Raw genomic sequence first — 23,160 nt, forward strand, 5'->3', positions numbered from 1 at the left:
AATTAAGAGATTCAAGACCAGGAAAAGATTATAATACCAGAGGAATAAGGATAACGCACAGGCGAAAAGAAATACTTGGCGCAATTATTGTGCGCCTCACATGACAGAAGGTATGGACGTATTCGTATTCCGACCTAAGAATTTAACTGGAACCTTGTAAAAGTGTCACACTGATGTAGATGTGTTGGAGTTAGTAAAATGTGACAGAGAATATTGCGCAATTTTTGCGCTTGATCATATGACAAACTGAAGGAGATCTATATTGTGTGTTTACAGGTAAGTATATCATGCGTAGATGCACGAGAGATACAGTTATCTGACACAGGGGAATGCATTTTAACCATTTGAACAAACAAGCCGTTATCAAATGGTAAGAGTAACTAGCATATCGAAAGCCAAAACATGGAGTTAAAAGCGAGTGCGCAAGGCACTAGCAAAGGTTGCTATTGGTTAGTAATAGAAATCACGAAGTTGGAGAGGGTGAGCGTAACGGCTTTATGCACCCACCATGTCGCGGAAATAGTTTTCTAATAAAATACAACGGTATATTTATGTTAATAGGTCTTAACGCTTTCGCAGAATAAAATATTCCGAATCTATCAGTAGAGAAAGAGGAGGGGACTCGTATCAAACCAAGAAATATAAACAAACAAACAAACAAACAAACAAACCAGACAGACAGACAGACATTGTGATTACCTTATTTGGTGTCCATAGATTCATCGCCATTCGCAGCCTTCTCATCTTCAAGCTCATCTTGTTCACTCATTTTCTCGTCGTCTATTCTTTCATCTTGTTTCACTTCACTTCCAATCATTTTCCGTCGTTGGTAGAACAACACATAAGCAGCCTTGGACTGCAAGCAACGTCAACAAACAAAATGAGATTTATTATAAGTCAACGAAACCACAGGGTGACCAGTTAGATTTCACACGTCACACAGGGTGACCAAGCGTAAGGAGGATGAGTTGTGTATAAGGATGCATTGAAGTAAATACATACCACGATTTGATTTTCTCCGATGGGAGTAACACTACTGTCATCGTACGAATACCACTGATCGTCTTCGTGATTCCTTGCGTAAGCCGTATCTGACAACATACAATGGAATGGGAATGGGAAGAATGGGAAACGAACTTTACTTAATTTCGTTACAACATACTGCATTAAACATTTAAGTAGTTTGTCATTTTTTTTCGTACACCTCTTTTGGGTTAAGAAAGGTTCTCACGTAGAGCAGATTCCCGCTATACCACACCGTAACAATGAAATAGCTTCCCATTTTTTCCGTATAATCTGTCCAAATCATCTTTATAACACTTAGAAAGGGTTAATACAGGAAAAAAGGTTTTATACTCACAATGGCCTCCACCCATTCCTCCGTAGTGATTCTAAAGCAAGATAAAAAATCTGAGTCAATAAACAAGAATATACTGAATGAATTCTAATTACTGTCGTTTTCAATAACACACGAGAAATCATCGTCGCGTCAGTGTTTGGAGGATGTCATTCAAGTCGTTTCCATGACATTCCATAGGTTCTGGAAAAGGTTGTGTTTTTCGACAATGCCATAAAGACACTTTGAATGACTTTAACCAAAACTTTATTTATTTGCGACGGCATATTGTACGATTCCGCGCGTGTGTTTGGGAACGACTAATAGCTGCAGCATACCGATACAGCAATCAGGTCGTAGGTCGGCTTTGGTGCGTCTTCACACACTTGGAATTCTGAGAGGTCAAGTCCACTGAAATATATAAGAAAAATAGAATAGAATTAGAAGATGTTTAATCATGGAAGTTTTAGAAGATGATTATGAAAGGTATTAGAATATTTTCTCACCTCAAGGGGAAATCTACAAATGTATCGAGTTTATCTCTCCAGAAACTGCAATAGAAATAGCAATCAGAGAATGAAATCTTGTACACAAAACAACAACAAATGATACGATAAGACAAACAATTACCATCAACACAAGGCCCACCACAACCACCACAATAATCATCACCATCACCATAAACACCACCACTACCACAATCAACACCATATCAAAACCCACAGTCTATCACAATGCATTCCATAACAATGTTAATATCAATAGACGTTACTTCTGTTAATCTCTGTGTTTTGACTGGGGGGCAATTAACATTTGGAAGCTCGAAGGATCTTGGAGGTTGTATGTGTATCTTGATTTCTGGTGTCTGGTAGTAGAAATAGTCAGATAGAATACTTTGAGGACTTATATTGACATGTTATGACTTTACTTGCCTCGTGTAAGAGAACCTCTTAAGATGGACTACCAGTACTTCAGGGAGAGACCAAAGATCAAGCTTCTTGGTGGCTTGTTGATGTTTCTTGCATGTTGGACAATACCTTAAAAACACACCAACATCAGTAGTCCGATAACAAAAGTTTGTTTACAGCTGATCTTTAGATATATCTCGTGTGTGGGGCAGGTAAAACACACCAACATCACTAGTCCGATAACAAAAGTTTGTTTACAGCTGACCATTAGATATATCTCGTGTGTGGGGCAGGTAAAACACACCAACATCAGTAGTCGATAACAAAAGTTTGTTTACAGCTGACCATTAGATATATCTCGTGTGTGGGGCAGGTAAAACACACCAACATCAGTAGTCTGATAACAAGTTTGTTTACAGCTGACCATTAGATATATCTCGTGTGTGGGGCAGGTAAAACACACCAACATCAGTAGTCTGATAACAAGTTTGTTTACAGCTGACCATTAGATATATCTCGTGTGTGGGGCAGGTAAAACACACCAACATCAGTAGTCTGATAACAAGTTTGTTTACAGCTGACCATTAGATATATCTCGTGTGTGGGGCAGGTAAAACACACCAACATCAGTAGTCTGATAACAAGTTTGTTTACAGCTGACCATTAGATATATCTCGTGTGTGGGGCAGGTAAAACACACCAACATCAGTACTCCGATAACAAGTTTGTTTGACCATTAGATATATCTCGTGTGTGGGGCAGGTAAAACACACCAACATCAGTACTCCGATAACAAGTTTGTTTGACCATTAGATATATCTCGTGTGTGTGGGGCAGGTAAAACACACCAACATCACTACTCCGATAACAAAAGTTTGTTTACAGCTGACCATTAGATATATCTCGTGTGTGTGGGGCAGGTAAAACACACCAACATCACTACTCCGATAACAAAAGTTTGTTTACAGCTGACCATTAGATATATCTCGTGTGTGTGGGGCAGGTAAAACACACCAACATCAATATTCCGATAATAAAAGTTTGTTTACAGCTGACCATTAGATATATCTCGTGTGTGGGGCAGGTAAAACAATATGCATCATGATTACATATTTACCAGGGATCTTTCTCTCCAAGCTTCTCTTTGTTCAAGAATAACTGAATACAATCATGTAGACGAACGGTATTCTTCTTTTGTGTGGCTTTTCTGTGGACACTCTCATGTTCTTCGCGGTCCTATTCAACAAAAAAATAAACCAATATTTTCAGGAAATGTTCCAGACTATAAAGGGCAGACTTGTCTTTCTTTTCCTTCCCTTTCTTTATTTCATTTTCCATAGCTTTCTTTCCATAAAAAATAAATTAATAAAATATAAATTAATAAATAAAATAAAAAATATGAATAAATGGGATTTAACAGTGGCATTTCTACAGAGTAGCTATTCATCCACTGTAATTCTAATTGAATTTAGGAGTTGGTTTTTGAGGAGGGGGGAAAGCCGGAGAACCCAGAAAACCCTTGAAGCACAGGCGAGAACCAACAAACAACTCTACTCACATACGACACCGAGCTCAGCGGGACTCGAACCCTTTCCATTACCGCCTTTCTCTATTCCTTTTCTTTTATTCATTTCTTTTCCATCCCTTCCTCTCATCTTATTTTGTCTACTTATTTTACATCCATAACTCTACTCACCTCTGCCAGCGACACATCATAAAAGTTTTCTTTCATCTTTGAATTCCAATCCAATGATACATAGCATTGATCTTAAAAAGTAAGAAAAAAACAACTTATATATCACTTTCTTGATAAATATAACAAACTAGTCTAGCCTATTACAATTTCTTTTAAAATGATAATTTCATTAAAGTCAACAATTTATATACATCAAGAAAGAAATAATTTACAAATAAAATAGTTAATGCAAGAAAACTTTTAAAGGGGTACTGACAACCTTAAATAACCATAGGGGACTAGAAATTCAGGTTGCAGTTTACGTACAGTACAGTGTACATTAAAATTCGTGCATAATTAATGAAGGTCTAAGTCAATCCAATTTCAGAAATCAGGTCGTATAAATGACATGTAAGTCAGAAACAAACCTTGCAATGAAAATGGCAATTAGATACAATCACTAGTGGATGTATACAGTTCTTATACAACACTAGTGGTTGTCATTAGGTCATGAGCATATGAATTCAAAATGTCCCAAAAGAATTATTCACAGAATTTCACAAGTTATTAACAACATTCGCTTCTGTGTTGTATCAGCCATACAATCACTTGTCTCTAGTTAATGATTGTATAGCCAATACAATAGGCCTGCTCATATTGTAAACATTACATAGTTTACTCTTACAATATTTAAGATTCAAGTTTATGGTTTTAGCATTGCTTGAGTTTTTTTTCAAACTTAACATAAAAGCATTAAAAATACTGATCATTTTCCAAGGGTTTCTTACTTGTCAGTTTAAGTGGCTTACTATCGTTTGATAGTGCATGTATATCAGTAGTGCCATACATGTTGACCAGAGTTAAGTCAAACAGAAGGCTTTTTTTCTTAGTTTTCTCATCAATGTCATTTTTCTGCTTTTTCTGGGATTCATCTTTCTTGTTGGAATGCTGGTTGTCTTCATCATTTTCATTGTCATCTCCCTTGGGAGTGAATAATATAGATAGCTATCATCAGAATGGATGAATGGATGGATGAATGAATGGGTGGATGGATGGGTGGATGAATTATTATATTCATAAATACCAACGGTAAAGAATGCAAATGCCACGGACCTTGACTGGAACATGTGAACATTCTGCCCAAATTGGAGGGTGTTATCGAGGTTGTAATCAAGAAACACAGCTGTAATTTGGAACTTAAAAATGGTCTATTGATAAGAATGCAAGGATGGGCAGATGAATGAATGGATAAATGGGAAGGATGGATGGGAAGAGATGGATGGGAAGAGATGGATGGGAAGAGATGGATGAATAGCAATGGATCAGTATAAACGATTATGATTGATAATGGATAAGAATGGATATTCTTTGATGAACCGAAAGAATGCATGGGAACAGATGGATGGATAGATGGAAATGAATCGGTATGAACAGATGAATGGCAATGGATAAGTATGGATGAGTGTAGTGGGATAAATGAATGGGATTGGAAGAGATGGATCCATAATCCTTACTCCACTAACAAAGCAAAGATATGAATGGAAATAAAAAGATGCTTTGGATTAAAGGATGAACAGAGATGGATGAAAGTTAATGGGATAAGATGGATAGGATGAAAGGAATGGAATGGGTGAGGAGATGTTTTTTGCAGGAAAGGTGTTTAAAATAATAAACAAGAAGCAAGGAAAAAAAACAGTTGAAGAGCAGAGCACAACTGTTTGCTAAGGCCTAGGGCAAACGTCGAACTTTCCATGCACCGAACTCATTAAAAACAATGGATATCAGGTGAAAATGAGGCGGCATTCTTTGATGTAATTAAGTTCAGTGCATGGAAAGTTTGCCGTTTACCCTAGGCCTAATTGTTCTTACACGTACATTTACAGTTACATTCTTGTATGCTTGTTCAAGTTCTTTGTCAGAGTCATCTTCAATTTCTTCATTTTTGCATTCATTCATTTCAATGTCTCCATTCTCTTCCCCTGTCTTTTCTTCGTTTTCAACAGCTGCTTCATCACTTTTCACAAAACGTCTGATAAAAAATTAGACATAAATCATACTTAGCCTTCATACCCCACTAACATTGAATATTCAATTTCTCACACTTTCTTAAATTGGTCAAAAATTATATCAAAGACTGATTATGACATGACTAGTGGTTACTAGTTGGTTTCTGCATTGGTGTGTTGAAAACAACAAACGAATAAAAAGGAAAAAATTGCAAAAATACTGATATTTCAGACATTCGTCCTTCTTCGGAGTAAAAAGGGTATTGTTATTATAGATGAAGTTATTAATAAATGTAAATGTAAAGTGAAAGATTAGAAAGTTTGTAGTTGATATTAATGTTCACCTTATCTTATTCAAAGCCAGTTCGTACAAGTTACTGTATTTAGAACTTTTCTTTGGTAATGCCACAAAGAAAGGGTAGCCAAAAAGGACTTTAGCAGAGCTGCTACTGTGATAACCAGTTACACGTGTCCTGCAAAGTACAACAAAATAAATGCAAACCTATCCTCAACTGTGTTTTTTAACCTATTTTTTTTCCCTCTACCAAAACCCAACATGTTAAATTCCATTTCACCAATGAGTTGGCTATGCCGACTTAGATCAGCCCAGAGGTTGTTTCAGGTTTGATCTGTGAGTTAGCCATGCCCTGACTTAGATCAGCCCAGAGGTTGTTTCAGGGTTTAATCTGTGAGTTAGCCATGCCCTGACTTAGATCAGCCCAGAGGTTATTTCAGATTTTAGATCAAATTTGAGGCTTTGAGGTTTGAGGGTCAAAAAAGGTTAACAAAAAACCTGATGGTAACGAACCTAAGTGTCTGACCTCTGATGATGAATCATTATTGAAGTTTGAAATACTTAGTTATCAAATAGATGACATACCTTTTCTCTCTCTGGTATACAGGCAGGACGATGACATCTGGGTCATCAATCCTTGTTGGCAGTTCATATCTATGAGAAGGAGTAGAAAAAAATACAAAAAAGTTTCTTTGTTGTTGTTGTAAAATAATTGCTTCTAACTGATCTCTTACAGGTAGACAGTAGGCACTCATTATGGTGTCCATTGAGTAAAACAATTTAATAAATAATATCTGCATCAAATGAATGTAAGAGAGTGTGAAGTGTAGGCAAGTGATTTCAACACCTGTAATATTATTTTCAATAAAATAAATTTTAGCTAGAAAGTTAGTCTCACATACACAAAAATTTCATCCCTATCGAGAATTGAAGTAATTGAATCCCTGGTTTTGAAGACTTTGTGGATACGATGATTGTACACATCACACATAATCATCTGGAAAAAAGGGGAAAAAAAGAATGGATGAGATGGAATGAAGGAATAAATGGAAAATGAAATGAAATGATATATGACAGAGGTAACAAACCTTTTCTTTTTGAACCTTTGTCTCCTTGGAAACTACCTCAAGGAAGTCACTGATGTTACCCATTTTAGGGAAGGAAAGCTTGTACTTTAATTAAAACAAAATAAATGAAAATTCAAAAATAATGTAAAGATATAATGGAATGTCAAAATGGATGGGTGGATGACATACATGGATGGATGGATAAAATACATGGATGGATGGATGGATGGAATACTAATATCTCATTCATAACTTATTGTTAAGAGTCCTTTGATCATATCCATATGGAAAAGAGCGCCATGTAAAACCATTTAAAAAATCATAAATCATAAAGGAGATTGTATGGGAATAGATGCAGTGAATAAAATAAATGGATGGGATAGAATACATGAATAGGTGGGAAAGATGGATGGGATAGATGGAATATACAAATGGATGGATGGGAATAGATGGTGGGGATATTGAATAGATGAGACAGAATGAATAAATAGATGGGATGGATGAATGTGATAGATGACACAGATGGAAGAATGGATAAGTTGGTAGGATAAGGTGAGATGGAACCCAGAATGGGATAGAAAAGAATGGGAACATAAGATGGGATATGTGAGTGTATATTTTTCTTACTTCTTACCAAGATAGGTTTTTCCACGGGATCATCTTTGAAAAACAAGAATTCTATCTGTCTTTCCTTCTTCATGGGCAATGGAAGTGATAGATAGCAAAATGGATCAAATGTTACAGAAACCTGAAAAAAAAAAAGAAATGAGTTTAATTATATTACAGTTTCTACAGTACTGCATGACAGTAGCACACAGCTAGTGCTATGACTAGACAAGTTTGAAAATATTTTCTATGATGTTTCTAAATAATGTTTGAAATCTAGGATTGTTGATCATCTATACCAATGCCCTTAACATTTCTAGACAGACATATTTTATTTGGCGTTTTGTACATAATTGCACATCAACTTAGTTCCAAATAAGTTACGAATATATATGTATGTTTATGTATGTGCATAATATCTATATTCACATATTCCACACATACACGTCATATGTACATATATATTCTGTATATATAAATGTTCATATAATTATTTCGATAAAATGCGTTACTAATCCTAATCATTTCTATGTGTTGTTCCAGAAATTATTTTCTGAGAGTTGTGAGGGGGTGGGTGGGTGAATGTTTTCTGGGCTGTGCGGTATATCCATATGGCTATTGATTTATTATTTATGAGATTAATAAACAACCAACCTCATCGCATTCTGGACAAACAAGAGTGGATTTGAACTGTGCATGGAAGATGTCCACAATGATAGAATCATTTCTTTGTCGGTGGTTGTACCATGTTTCTTGGGCTACGACCTGATAGTAGAAATAAAGGATAAGTATGGGCAAAATGATTTTTTTAAATGATTTTAAATAGAGTATTACCTGAATCAAAGAAACCAAAATGAAATAGAATGAAATAAAATGGGATAAAATGGGTTAAAATGAGATGAGAAATAAGGGAGGGGTGGGTGGGATATAGGAAGTGACAGGGACATGAAGTCATGAAATTATGGGAAGTGGAATAGAGTGGAAATTTATAAAATGGCATGGAATGGATAGGGATAGGATAGAATGGAAAAGGATAAGAAAAAAGATGGAATGGAATATAAAATGATTGGACACGATGGGATAAGATGGAATAGAAGAGGGAAAAACAAGATGTGGTAAAATAGGAAAGGATAGGGAAAGATGGAAGAGGATAAGATAAAGGTTAACCCTATACAGTGTGATGATACAATGATTCGAAGATGCAAGTAGTTTTAAACATCTTCAAAAACAATCATTTACCTTGTCCGGTCTACCATTGGCATCTTGAATCTCAATATAAGGTTTCTTCTTAATACGATTCAAATCCTCATGCAACCCATCCAGAAGAAATGCCAGTAATTCCTGGGAATCCTGTTGCTGGTACCCAGAAAACTGGGGTGCAAATCTCCCAACTTGTGTTTTAAAATTCCTTGGGACAACAGAAGAATACTGGCCAGACCACAACTGTGCTAAAAGATCGGCAAAAGCCTTGGCTATTTCTCCTCTCATTCCTAAAGGATTATCTACATTGAGTTCTGATTTGTATTGATCAGAGAGAAAGTACTTGGTGAGCATCATGGTGTTGCTTAGACACTGCAGCCCTGAGTTCATAAAACATGTGTTTCCTAAGTTGGCAAGTCCAGTTAGACCAGGTTTGTTGTGGATTGTCTTTCTATCACTGCCATAAGAGCTACCCCAGTAACCTGAACTAAAGCTGCCAATGTGAAGAAAAGAACGCTGTTGTCAATATAAAAAATGGATCATAAATATTGGATTTTCAGCAGTTTAATTAAAATTTGCCTGAGAAAATCAGTTGTGTAAAATTTTCTCAATGATTACATGTGAACACTTTTCCAACTATGGGAGGGGTGGGGGATGGTTAGAATGGTTAGAATTTTCAAAGGATTTGATAGAGCTACATATTAATATTATGTGAGAAGCTTAAAGTGTCTACAGGGAATAGCTTTCCTACATGTATATTGGGATAGTATAGAATTCCAATAATTTTAGGCATTTATTATTACATAGTTTTACATACCCATAAGAAGAGGATGACCCATAGCTAGAAGTTTCATTACTGGATGTTATCTGTAAAACAAATGTTTTTTTAAAATTCAATAGATTTTTTCTATCATAATTAAGTATGTGATTAACTGTCCCTGATATCAAAAGATACAAATGTACTTACAGTTGAAGACGAGTATGAGCTGCAGAGAAGATAAAACAAATGTTAGGATAAGGTTATTTCCAAAATAATTTTAGGGTATCTGGGTGGGGGGGTGGGGTGGGGAGGGGGAAGACAGAAGAGGGGTAGGGATGGGAGTTACCTTCTTGTATTGGTCCTCTGCCAAGTACCATCTTCATTCTTCTGCTCAATAACCAGCATCTGTAATCCAATGGAATGCTTTAGCATCGAAAATTATCAATTTCCCTCAAGGTCACAACAGATCGGGAATTCAAATAAATTTTCTTCTTAAAATATTCTAAATTTTCAATAAATGTAAAAACATATATAAAACAGTTATTCAAATTTGTTTTTGCATATATCATTTATGGATGTTAAGACTATGGCTGTTTTATTGGCCACAACCCATGGCTTCATCAAACAGAGACTTGGTCTTGATCCTCCTCCTCTTCCTAAGCCTGTACACCCCTCGTGGGGTATAGACCATCAACAACATCTGAACGCCACAGAACCCTGTCTTTGTCTTGATAATTCATGATAATCATGCTCAGCCCCATCAAATAATTGTTTACTAAGAACTCGTTACCTGGCCTTGGTAGAGGCCGACATCTTGTACAGTCTGTTCTTTATTACTAAGAAGTTCAAAGGTATTCTTCATATATTTGTTCCATAATCTTGTCTCAGTTTCTTTGGGGATTTCAAATTTCTCTTTCATGACATCTTCAATATACTCTAAGAAATAAAAAAGTAAAAAAAACTTCTTTGCTGAACTGGTGGGTAACAATTTTCTCAGTTTTGACATACCTTTACATTTTTCTTCACATTTCACTTTCATAATAACACTTAATTTAAATCAATAGTTCTAATACCTAAAGTATCTGCTTTGCTGAACTGGTGGGTAATGACTTTCTCCATATCAGAGTTTTGACATAGCTTGAATTCAATCAGGTACACCTCAACCTTACAGTGCTTGACGTACATGCCATACTCTACAACCTTCCTAGGGATGGGTGGTTGGTTTTCCCCTATGCCATACCAGGTTAGCAGCTTATTCCATGCTTCTTCTGGGACAAGGTTGTAGTAAAGTTCATCTATTAGGTGTTCCTTGAGGGTAAAGTTTTCATCCCCATCTTAAGAAAAAGATAGTTTAAGATTTAGAAAAAAAAAACAATCATGAAAGAAAAAAATTGTTTGAAAACCAATACCAGTGACTCTTGAAGGTAGATTGAAATTTCCAAGGGCTCTTTAAGGGTATTGTAGAGCAAGGCAAAGATAAAGTCAGAAGAAATGTAAGTGATCTTGCAAGCAGAGGAAGAGGAATCAATTCGGAACCTTTTACCATTCATCTTCATTACTGCTCTGTTTAAGACTACATTATTTTCGGCATAGAAACCCTTTTGTATTAGATCAATGGAGTAGTGGAAGAGGAATGCTGAACCTTTCACCTTTTCCCCCCACTGCTGTTCTGTTCAAAACCACATTCTTTTCCATTTAAAAAAACCCTTAGTATTAGATCAATGGACTATGATGATAAGGTGGCCATCTTGTCAGAGGCAAAACAAAACAAAGATAATGGAAAATATATAGAATTTTGTGTGTTTGTATTCTATTGCAGTGAGCTGTTAATATCAATCGTCATCATTACTATAACAAAGCTTTATTTGTCCCCAGGAAACCCCATAATGCCTTGCAATCCAAGATGGCTACCATATGGTTGAAGTAGTACATTGGCACATTTCTAATGCGTTTACGACTCCTGGGTGGACGGCTTAATGGTAACAGGCCTTGCGGCCCAATTTTATTAACAAGGCAGCCGGTAGATCGAATTAGAATTTAGAAGTTGATTTTTGTGGAGGGAGGGAGGAAAAACCAGGAGAACCGAAGGAAAAACCCTCAAAGCACAGAAGAGAACCAACAAACAACTCTACTCACATACGACACCGAGACCGCAGGGCTCGAACCCGGGTTGCATTGGTGAGAGGCGGCGCATTAGCAGTGCATGCCACCCACACTTCCTAAGAATTTGTAGAATTTGAGAACAAGGTTCCAACGAATGAAGTTAAATGAGAACTGCCATGGATGGACTGGAATGGGAAAATGGAACCTGATATAAATATTTACCTTTAAAAAGATTAGAGTTATCTATTGGGCCAGGGTTGTTGACTTCTTCTCCAACTTCATAAACATCCCAGCTGTCAAATCCAACATATTTCTTCCATTGCTTCAGCCAGTGACAATCAATCAAATACCTGACAAAAATCAATGACAAAGAAATTAAAAAAAAAAAAATCATCAAATTGTTAATTTTGTTATCCCCAATGAACAAAACTTGACTCGTTATATTATATCAAGGCTTTTTTTTGGGTAACTCCAGTTTTCCTCTCTTCGCAAAGCCTAACAATTCAGTCTGTGTTAACCATACATGTACCTTGACTTTGCTCAGTAATTATTATCAGGTTAGCTATGACATTGTCTTATAAAGGTTGCTGAAACGTTGCCGAAAGAGGGAAGTTTGAATTTCAAAGGAGTGGACATGGTCTGAAGTTGGTTATAACCTGGGGTAACAACACAATCATCAATAGTGCAAACTCTTTTTGAGTGCATGGCAAGATATTTTTAGCTGTCACATTAGTATTACTCTAACAAAGTCTTTAAAAAATTTAACACATATATTGATTATCCATAAACTGTTAATGTTGATTATTAGAGACTTTTAAAGCTGTAAGGTGTTAATTAAGTAGTGTGAACACTCCATCCTTGAAAAAAGCATCCATGCTTGAAATGATCGGTCATCTACGGTGTGAGTTCTTGAATGACAAATTGAATATTCTGAAAATGTTGAGGTCTAGGAGAAAACTAAATACTCTACTATCTAGTATGTCATAACGTATAACACTGACAATGATCCTAATTATTTTATCTCTCCTTCTTTTCTACTCTTTCAATTTCTTTTTTTTTTTCTCTTCTCTTTTCTTTCTTCGTTGAGTGATATTCATTGATAAGTATGCAAAAGTGAAACAAAAAGTTAGATCCCTTTTCAGAGTGGTGAGGACGGTATGAAATCCGTTTCACAGAAAATAAAATGGTCAAATCCTGTTTCACGGAATAATGATAATGACCATTCCATGTTTCACAAAAGATAAAAAAAATTAATGAATGATTTAGAAACCTTAACTTACGAAAGCATGCATATATCTAACTGCAACCTCAGTTAAGAGGCTACAAGAAAAGTCACAGCAAAATCCACTTGTAGGAAAAAAGTAATGATTAACCTTTAAGATCATTTAACCCAAAGCTTGATAAATGTAATAAAATGTCGAAAACCGGTAAATGAATTATTTCATTTCTTCCACCCTTTCCGGTTTTGTATTCCTCAAGGCAAAAAAAACATATAGCCATGACAGAGCTAAAAATCTTTCAGAAAGCAATATTATGCTATTTTAATGCTTCTTATCGTAAAAATCCAAAGAATAAAATTTAGCTATCTTAAAAAAGCTTAGGAGAATGTCATTGAACAATTTAAATTGCACTTCCGTAAGTGACAAACTAGCCGGTATCTGCCAAGATAAAACACTTACTGCCGACCTCTAAGGATGTTAATATTCTTACCAAGTGTCCCCCTTCTTTAAGGGCTTCTTCAGCAATTCGCCTATTTCAGTTTTTTGTGTTTCTAGGTCCGGTATGGAGAGAGAATTTGTGTCATTCTCTTCTCCTTCTTCTTGTCTTGCTGCACCGGCCATCTTGGAAAATTACGTCAAGCTCTCCACACCAAGCACTCAAACGAGGCTGAAATATTTCACAAGGGAGGGGATGGTAAAACGTATTTTGTGATTGTCATTCCCCAGGGTGCTGCAGTCGGGAATTACACTGAAGACTCTTTGTCAGTCACTAAAATATCACCAATTTTTTTCTACACTTTTTCTATGTACTTATACGATTTTCAACGTCATATTCATAGGTAGGAAATATTATAATCAAAAATTCATGATCATTAGGAAGCAAAACGACCCTCGACCTCCCCTCCAAGGAATGTTAGGTTATGGTACAATCCTTTATTATCGCTAAAGTGAAACAATTTTGGCTTATTATCATCCCTTGAATTTCACTGTCATAAACAACAAGAAAGTATATAATTTCTAAGTGTAAGTTCGAGTAGAGGTTTGATTGTTGAAAATTTATTGGGTTTGATATGATTCTTTTTCCTAATCATTTGGTTTTCTTATAGTAATAATGTGTCCATAACCTATTTTTAAAAAAATCGCCGAATCAGCAGTCAGGTCTAAACAAGACGCCCAACAGGCGTTCACTGGGTTACTGTACCAAGCACAGGCCTCGTCGCAATGTTAGTCAAAAGATAGTAGAATGGTTCACAGAAAAGAATGATTTCGTCTAACTTGTCTAAAACGATCTCCCTTAAGATGTTCTCTACATGATATTAAAATATTTGCAGGTTCTTCCCTTCAGGCCACGAAAGAAACAGTTTTGCGTTATATGCACGTCACGACTACTTGTGAATTTGATCTTGCGAAATGGCGCAACAAGATCAAATATCGTAATGTTCTCTTACAAAAGCCACCAAAATAGTGCAATAGTACCCAGAAGTCTTCACGACACCACCCACTAGTCCTTTGCGGGCATATGATAACACGGCCAAGTGCAGTAAATGTTCTTGTCATTAAACTTTGCCAGGAAATGGATAGGAAAGCATAGTTCTACTTTCGCGGATCGATATTGCTTATGTGACTGATGTCTGATCGAACTTATACTGGCTTATAAACAACCGAATAGGAATAAAAAAAATTCACTTAAAATATTGCCTTATTGTTGAAGATTTAAATCTAATAAAAAATGGATTTTAAATAAGAAAGAAACATTTCATGTGGGTAAGAAGGGATTCGAACCCACTAAAAGAAATTTTAAAAAATTTAAAAAATCGATCCCACTTTGCCATACCCCCGAGACATCCGCAGAGCTGAGGCGGCGTATGGACTTCGGACCTGACGGCGATTAAATCCTTCTGCCCTTGGGTGTACGAATTACGCAAGAAAATGTTCTAGCCGAAGCATCAGGGGAGAGACCAGCCGGCCCCCAGACCATATCGGCTAATCCCTTGCATCTCTGCCACGCACGGAATCGGTTGAAAAAATACTGTCAAAAGTCTAGTCTATTCGGTGCATTGTTTTCACGGCTATTGTTATGCTGATTCACCTGTAACCTTGGTCCAGTGGATAAATCGTTGTCGTTCAAGCACAGGTAGCCCAAGCTTGGTTTCAGTGGTGTCCTGTTATAAGGAAATGTATGGGGAATCATCAAAAAGTTCAATAAAATCATCAAAACGTGAAATAAAACCTCGAAATTTTACCTAATCATTGAGAAATAGCACTTCTTTCGCTCTGCGTGGTTATTTTTTGAATTCAGTCCGTTTTAAGGATGGGGAAAAAAATCCTTAAAACGGACTGAATTCAAAAAATAACCACGCAGAGCGAAAGAAGTGCTATTTCTCAATGATTAGGTAAAATTTCGAGGTTTTATTTCACGTTTTGATGATTTTATTGAACTTTTTGATGATTCCCCATACATTTCCTTATAACAGGACACCACTGAAACCAAGCTTGGGCTACCTGTGCTTGAACGACAACGATTTATCCACTGGACCAAGGTTACACGTAAATCAGCATAACAATAGCCGTGAAAACAATGCACCGAATAGACTAGACTTTTGACAGTATTTTTTCAACCGATTCCGTGCGTGGCAGAGATGCAAGGGATTAGCCGATATGGTCTGGGGGCCGGCTGGTCTCTCCCCTGATGCTTCGGCTAGAACATTTTCTTGCGTAATTCGTACACCCAAGGGCAGAAGGATTTAATCGCCGTCAGGTCCGAAGTCCATACGCCGCCTCAGCTCTGCGGATGTCTCGGGGGTATGGCAAAGTGGGATCGATTTTTTAAATTTTTTTAAATTTCTTTTAGTGGGTTCGAATCCCTTCTTACCCACATGAAATGTTTCTTTCTTATTTAAAATCCATTTTTTATTAGATTTAAATCTTCAACAATAAGGCAATATTTTAAGTGAATTTTTTTTATTCCTATTCGGTTGTTTATAAGCCAGTATAAGTTCGATCAGACATCAGTCACATAAGCAATATCGATCCGCGAAAGTAGAACTATGCTTTCCTATCCATTTCCTGGCAAAGTTTAATGACAAGAACATTTACTGCACTTGGCCGTGTTATCATATGCCCGCAAAGGACTAGTGGGTGGTGTCGTGAAGACTTCTGGGTACTATTGCACTATTTTGGTGATTTTGAAAGAGAACATTACGATATTTGATCTTGTTGCGTCATGGCGCAAGATCAAATTCACAAGTAGTCGTGACGTGCATATAACGCAAAACTGTTTCTTTCGTGGCCTGAAGGGAAGAACCTGCAAATATTTTAATATCATGTAGAGAACATCTTAAGGGAGATCGTTTTAGACAAGTTAAACGAAATCATTCCTTTCTGTGAACCATTCTACTATTTTTAATTTTGACTAACATTGCGACGAGGCCTGTGCTTGGTACAGTAACCCAGTGAACGCCTGTTGGGCGTCTTGTTTAGACCTGACTGCTGATTCGGCGATTTTTTTAAAAATAGGTTATGGACACATTATTACTATAAGAAAACCAAATGATTAGGAAAAAGAATCATATCAAACCCAATAAATTTTGAACAATCGTATCAAACCTCTACTTGAACTTACACTTAGAAATTATATACTTTCTTGTTGTTTATGACAGTGAAATTCAAGGGATGATAATAAGCCAAAATTGTTTCACTTTAGCGATAACAAGCCTATACCGCTTCGAAAGCGATGATGTTTCGGCCCGTTATCTATTTATTGTGTGGCATTGCTGAAAAGAATTTTGGTCTTGGCAGACGAGCGATCTCGCGGTACGCTTTCACGTTGCAAAGTGTTACGCAAATTTCGACGGAAACATTTGTTTTAAAATTCTCTTGGACGAAACACATCGTAATTAAGTTTTTTTGAGATTTTAGTGGTTCTTGCTTTGAAACATCGTAGTGTTTTGGGGAAAAACATATATGTACATATAACGTCTCGCCGAACGAACGAGAGATCCGACAATAGATATAAACAATGACTGAGTATCGCAGAGAGCAGAGTACTTGGTGTAAAATATTTTGGCACATGAGCATTACTGTACGCGCTATGTTGAATGTAGGATACTTTTTAAACCTTCATTCTGCTCTTTGACATTTATGGTAAATGTATTTAGCTCTTATGTCATAGCTTAAAGACAATGCGAAAGTCTCAATTCAAACGAAAAGATACAAGGCTTGTCTTTGACCTGTGCGCCGTCACCAATCTACTCAAAATTTACATCTTTTGGTGCTTCAAAAATTTACATATTTTGGTGCTTCAAAAATATTACCGAATCCAAGAAATAATACTTTAAATCAGAGTATTAATAAATGAAAACTGATGATTTCAGACTTCTATCTTTAAAGTTGTAAAGTACGCACTGTTTGTTTGTGGGACCTAGTTTAAATAATAGCTGATACCAAAAACATGTCCTCAGATGCGCACGAAGCTACAACATATCGGAAGCTTGCTTCACAAAATGTATATGCATCAACTGTTAGTTACATAGATAAACTCACAAGTTTTCTCATCTTATGCTCACAGGCAGCTGAGACTGGCAAGTTGCCTTGATTTGCCGCACAATCACAAAAGCTTTTGGATAACTTTTCAATAACTTACTTGGCGACTTGGACCTAGATACTAACTTAGGAATAAAATACGCATTGTCGTAGGGTAAATCAATAATATATTTTTTTCCAAAAAATGGCATCATGCGAAAAGGTATAATATAGTCTACACAGAGAAGATTCACCGCAACTCTTTGAAATACTCCGCATGGTGAAATGTTTTACATTTTCCCATTGCTTATGATGGAAACGGCATATGATTGGATTAGGTCCAAAACTCTGACAGCTAAATGACACGCACGGAGACTATTATGGGCCGGCAAACCAAACGTAGTGACTGTTTCGGCCTGAGGGCCGAAACAATAAAGGATCGTACCATAACCTAACATTCCTTGGGGGGGAGGTCGAGGGTCGTTTTGCTTCCTAATGATCATGAATTTTTGATTATAATATTTCCTACCTATGAATATGACGTTGAAAATCGTATAAGTACATAGAAAAAGTGTAGAAAAAAATTGGTGATATTTTAGTGACTGACAAAGAGTCTTCAGTGTAATTCCCGACTGCAGCACCCTGGGGAATGACAATCACAAAATACGTTTTACCATCCCCTCCCTTGTGAAATATTTCAGCCTCGTTTGAGTGCTTGGTGTGGAGAGCTTGACGTAATTTTCCAAGATGGCCGGTGCAGCAAGACAAGAAGAAGGAGAAGAGAATGACACAAATTCTCTCTCCATACCGGACCTAGAAACACAAAAAACTGAAATAGGCGAATTGCTGAAGAAGCCCTTAAAGAAGGGGGACACTTGGTAAGAATATTAACATCCTTAGAGGTCGGCAGTAAGTGTTTTATCTTGGCAGATACCGGCTAGTTTGTCACTTACGGAAGTGCAATTTAAATTGTTCAATGACATTCTCCTAAGCTTTTTTAAGATAGCTAAATTTTATTCTTTGGATTTTTACGATAAGAAGCATTAAAATAGCATAATATTGCTTTCTGAAAGATTTTTAGCTCTGTCATGGCTATATGTTTTTTTTGCCTTGAGGAATACGAAACCGGAAAGGGTGGAAGAAATGAAATAATTCATTTACCGGTTTTCGACATTTTATTACATTTATCAAGCTTTGGGTTAAATGATCTTAAAGGTTAATCATTACTTTTTTCCTACAAGTGGATTTTGCTGTGACTTTTCTTGTAGCCTCTTAACTGAGGTTGCAGTTAGATATATGCATGCTTTCGTAAGTTAAGGTTTCTAAATCATTCATTAATTTTTTTTATCTTTTGTGAAACATGGAATGGCCATTATCATTATTCCGTGAAACAGGATTTGACCATTTTATTTTCTGTGAAACGGATTTCATACCGTCCTCACCACTCTGAAAAAGGATCTAACTTTTTGTTTCACTTTTGCATACTTATCAATGAATATCACTCAACGAAGAAAGAAAAGAGAAGAGAAAAAAAAAGAAATTGAAAGAGTAGAAAAGAAGGAGAGATAAAATAATTAGGATCATTGTCAGTGTTATACGTTATGACATACTAGATAGTAGAGTATTTAGTTTTCTCCTAGACCTCAACATTTTCAGAATATTCAATTTGTCATTCAAGAACTCACACCGTAGATGACCGATCATTTCAAGCATGGATGCTTTTTTCAAGGATGGAGTGTTCACACTACTTAATTAACACCTTACAGCTTTAAAAGTCTCTAATAATCAACATTAACAGTTTATGGATAATCAATATATGTGTTAAATTTTTTAAAGACTTTGTTAGAGTAATACTAATGTGACAGCTAAAAATATCTTGCCATGCACTCAAAAGTTTTGCACTATTGATGATTGTGTTGTTACCCCAGGTTATAACCAACTTTAGACCATGTCCACTCCTTTGAAATTCAAACTTCCCTCTTTCGGCAACGTTTCAGCAACCTTTATAGGTCAATGTCATAGTTACCCTGATAATAATTATTACTGCATGAGCAAAGTCAAGGTACATGTATGGCTAACACAGACTGAATTGTTAGGCTTTGCGAAGAGAGGAAAACTGGAGTTACCCAAAAAAAAACAAAATTAACAATTTGATGATTATTATTTTTCAAAATTTCTTTGTCATTGATTTTTGTCAGGTATTTGATTGATTGTCACTGGCTGAAGCAATGGAAGAAATATGTTGGATTTGACAGCTGGGATGTTTATGAAGTTGGAGAAGAAGTCGACAACCCTGGCCCAATAGATAACTCTAATCTTTTTAAAGGTAAATATTTATATCAGGTTCCATTTTCCCATTCCAGTCCATCCATGGCAGTTCTCATTTAACTTCATTCGTTGGAACCTTGTTCTCAAATTCTACAAATTCTTGGGAAGTGTGGGTGGCATGCACTGCTAATGCGCCGCCTTTCACCAATGCAACCCGGGTTCGAGCCCTGCGGTCTCGGTGTCGTATGTGAGTAGAGTTGTTTGTTGGTTCTCCTCTGTGCTTTGAGGGTTTTTCCTTCGGTTCTCCGGTTTTTCCTCCCTCCCTCCACAAAAATCAACTTCTAAATTCTAATTCGATCTACCGGCTGCCTTGTTAATAAAATTGGGCCGCAAGGCCTGTTACCATTAAGCCGTCCACCCAGGAGTCGTAAACGCATTAGAAATGTGCCAATGTACTACTTCAACCATATGGTAGCCATCTTGGATTGCAAGGCATAATGGGGTTTCCTGGGGACAAATAAAGCTTTGTTATAGTAATGATGATGATTGATATTAACAGCGCACTGCAATAGAATACAAACACACAAAATTCTATATATTTTCCATTATCTTTGTTTTGTTTTGCCTCTGACAAGATGGCCACTTTATCATCATAGTCCATTGATCTAATACTAAGGGGTTTTTTTAATGGAAAAGAATGTGGTTTTGAACAGAACAGCAGTGGGGGGAAAAGGTGAAAGGTTCAGCATTCCTCTTCCACTACTCCATTGATCTAATACAAAAGGGTTTCTATGCCGAAAATAATGTAGTCTTAAACAGAGCAGTAATGAAGATGAATGGTAAAAGGTTCCGAATTGATTCCTCTTCCTCTGCTTGCAAGATCACTTACATTTCTTCTGACTTTATCTTTGCCTTGCTCTACAATACCCTTAAAGAGCCCTTGGAAATTTCAATCTACCTTCAAGAGTCACTGGTATTGGTTTTCAAACAATTTTTTTCTTTCATGATTGTTTTTTTTTCTAAATCTTAAACTATCTTTTTCTTAAGATGGGGATGAAAACTTTACCCTCAAGGAACACCTAATAGATGAACTTTACTACAACCTTGTCCCAGAAGAAGCATGGAATAAGCTGCTAACCTGGTATGGCATAGGGGAAAACCAACCACCCATCCCTAGGAAGGTTGTAGAGTATGGCATGTACATCAAGCACTGTAAGGTTGAGGTGTATCTGATTGAATTCAAGCTATGTCAAAACTCTGATATGGAGAAAGTCATTACCCACCAGTTCAGCAAAGCAGATACTTTAGGTATTAGAACTATTGATTTAAATTAAGTGTTATTATGAAAGTGAAATGTGAAGAAAAATGTAAAGGTATGTCAAAACTGAGAAAATTGTTACCCACCAGTTCAGCAAAGAAGTTTTTTTTACTTTTTTATTTCTTAGAGTATATTGAAGATGTCATGAAAGAGAAATTTGAAATCCCCAAAGAAACTGAGACAAGATTATGGAACAAATATGTGAAGAATACCTTTGAACTTCTTAGTAATAAAGAACAGACTGTACAAGATGTCGGCCTCTACCAAGGCCAGGTAACGAGTTCTTAGTAAACAATTATTTGATGGGGCTGAGCATGATTATCATGAATTATCAAGACAAAGACAGGGTTCTGTGGCGTTCAGATGTTGTTGATGGTCTATACCCCACGAGGGGTGTACAGGCTTAGGAAGAGGAGGAGGATCAAGACCAAGTCTCTGTTTGATGAAGCCATGGGTTGTGGCCAATAAAACAGCCATAGTCTTAACATCCATAAATGATATATGCAAAAACAAATTTGAATAACTGTTTTATATATGTTTTTACATTTATTGAAAATTTAGAATATTTTAAGAAGAAAATTTATTTGAATTCCCGATCTGTTGTGACCTTGAGGGAAATTGATAATTTTCGATGCTAAAGCATTCCATTGGATTACAGATGCTGGTTATTGAGCAGAAGAATGAAGATGGTACTTGGCAGAGGACCAATACAAGAAGGTAACTCCCATCCCTACCCCTCTTCTGTCTTCCCCCTCCCCACCCCACCCCCCCCCCCCACCCAGATACCCTAAAATTATTTTGGAAATAACCTTATCCTAACATTTGTTTTATCTTCTCTGCAGCTCATACTCGTCTTCAACTGTTAAGCTGTAGCTCACTTTGATCATCTGGTACAACCCTCCATACAGCAAGAATGTACAAACCAACGTCGGAAGCATCTTCCTGAAGCTCATACACAAACACTTTCCCAAGCACCACAGATTTCACCGGATCTTCAATAAGAATAATATCAAAGTGAGCTACAGCTGCATGGAAAACATGAAAACCACCATTACCAAACACAACAAGAAAATCTTCAACACCGATACCGATCCCGCCACCACCTCTGAGAAAACATGCAACTGCCGTAAAAAAGATCAATGCCCTCTAAACAACAACTGCCTCTCCTCCAGCATCATCTACAACGCTCATGTCACAACAAACGAGGACACTACTGGGAAAAACTACATTGGCCTGACAGAAGGAACATTCAAACAACGATACACTCAGCACAAACTATCTCTGCGAAATAGAAAATACGCTAACAGCACCGAACTTTCTAAATACATCTGGGACCTTAAAGATAACAACAAAGACTACAACATAGAATGGACAATCATCACTTCAGCCAGACCATACAGCAACATTTCTAAGAGGTGTGACCTGTGCTTAACAGAAAAGCTACTTATCATCAAAGCAAACAGCGACACTCTTTTAAACAAGCGATCCGAATTGATCTCCAAATGCCGACATGAAAACAAGTTCTATCTGATGAACAATAGAAATCCAGGCCTAGCTAATTAACTCCTTTCCGAACAATACTTCTTTTGTAAATAATCATTACACCTCTTGTATATAAATATCACAGTAATAGGAATATGTTTCATTAAAGTCTGTCTGATGAGTGCGTAAGCACGAAACTCGGAGTTACAGTGAACATGTCTCGTCTTTAATCCAATCTTTACTATATATCTATTGCTCTGCATCCCTACGCATCGAGCACTGTTTCAACAGTATAGACCACATTACATACTTTTTTATATATAATATATATATATATATATTTATAACGCGCATATTTCATGTGGATATGTTCATATGCGCAGAAATTAACTATG

At 36.6% G+C, this 23,160-nt stretch overlaps 2 protein-coding genes across 5 annotated transcripts in view; one reads left to right on the plus strand and one right to left on the minus strand.

Annotated features, from left to right (window-relative positions):
• Positions 1-13,811, minus strand: part of LOC116307620 (ubiquitin carboxyl-terminal hydrolase 4) — a 43,445-nt gene extending 29,634 nt beyond the window's left edge. For 3 of the 4 annotated variants that reach the window (XM_031717889.2, XM_031717890.2, XM_031717888.2), the window contains exons 1-24: positions 13,667-13,811; positions 12,179-12,306; positions 10,927-11,187; positions 10,644-10,789; positions 10,200-10,258; positions 10,061-10,079; positions 9,911-9,960; positions 9,133-9,586; positions 8,548-8,658; positions 7,922-8,035; positions 7,309-7,392; positions 7,123-7,217; positions 6,806-6,874; positions 6,270-6,398; positions 5,795-5,948; positions 4,708-4,900; positions 3,941-4,011; positions 3,362-3,480; positions 2,269-2,373; positions 1,843-1,887; positions 1,675-1,747; positions 1,361-1,391; positions 1,003-1,091; positions 700-856 (exon numbers count right to left, since the gene is read on the minus strand). In XM_031717889.2, the coding sequence (XP_031573749.2) occupies positions 701-856; positions 1,003-1,091; positions 1,361-1,391; positions 1,675-1,747; positions 1,843-1,887; positions 2,269-2,373; positions 3,362-3,480; positions 3,941-4,011; positions 4,708-4,900; positions 5,795-5,948; positions 6,270-6,398; positions 6,806-6,874; positions 7,123-7,217; positions 7,309-7,392; positions 7,922-8,035; positions 8,548-8,658; positions 9,133-9,586; positions 9,911-9,960; positions 10,061-10,079; positions 10,200-10,258; positions 10,644-10,789; positions 10,927-11,187; positions 12,179-12,306; positions 13,667-13,797 (2,886 nt within the window). In that variant the 5' untranslated portion in view covers positions 13,798-13,811 and the 3' untranslated portion in view covers position 700. Of the gene's footprint in view, positions 1-699; positions 857-1,002; positions 1,092-1,360; positions 1,392-1,674; positions 1,748-1,842; positions 1,888-2,268; positions 2,374-3,361; positions 3,481-3,940; positions 4,012-4,707; positions 4,901-5,794; positions 5,949-6,269; positions 6,399-6,805; positions 6,875-7,122; positions 7,218-7,308; positions 7,393-7,921; positions 8,036-8,547; positions 8,659-9,132; positions 9,587-9,910; positions 9,961-10,060; positions 10,080-10,199; positions 10,259-10,643; positions 10,790-10,926; positions 11,188-11,989; positions 12,060-12,178; positions 12,307-13,666 lie in introns of those variants that run through there. The other variant, XM_031717891.2, reaches the window with a different exon arrangement.
• A 4,619-nt stretch (positions 13,812-18,430) lies between these two features.
• Positions 18,431-22,979, plus strand: LOC148906145 (ubiquitin carboxyl-terminal hydrolase 15-like). Its single transcript, XM_089039479.1, has 6 exons — positions 18,431-18,575; positions 19,896-20,023; positions 21,013-21,273; positions 21,411-21,556; positions 21,942-22,000; positions 22,126-22,979. Exons 1-6 carry the CDS (start codon positions 18,445-18,447, stop codon positions 22,154-22,156), a joined length of 756 nt encoding a protein of 251 aa, XP_088895605.1. The 5' UTR covers positions 18,431-18,444; the 3' UTR covers positions 22,157-22,979.
• Positions 22,980-23,160: the final 181 nt, after the last annotated feature.

Source organism: Actinia tenebrosa, unplaced genomic scaffold, assembly GCF_029948245.1.
Source record: "Actinia tenebrosa isolate PJP-AT-01 unplaced genomic scaffold, QUT_ActTen_1.0 PGA_scaffold6__47_contigs__length_16458017, whole genome shotgun sequence".
NCBI lineage: Eukaryota > Metazoa > Cnidaria > Anthozoa > Actiniaria > Actiniidae > Actinia > Actinia tenebrosa.

Excerpts from the sequence above, each read along its gene's own strand:
- LOC148906145 (XM_089039479.1), top strand. The coding sequence starts at position 18,445 with ATGGCCGGTGCAGCAAGACAAGAAGAAGGAGAAGAGAATGACACAAAT. Across the intron at positions 21,274-21,410 it reads CAGCAAAGCAGATACTTTAG|AGTATATTGAAGATGTCATG; the intron begins GTATTAGAACTA and ends TTTATTTCTTAG. Across the intron at positions 21,557-21,941 it reads TCGGCCTCTACCAAGGCCAG|ATGCTGGTTATTGAGCAGAA; the intron begins GTAACGAGTTCT and ends ATTGGATTACAG.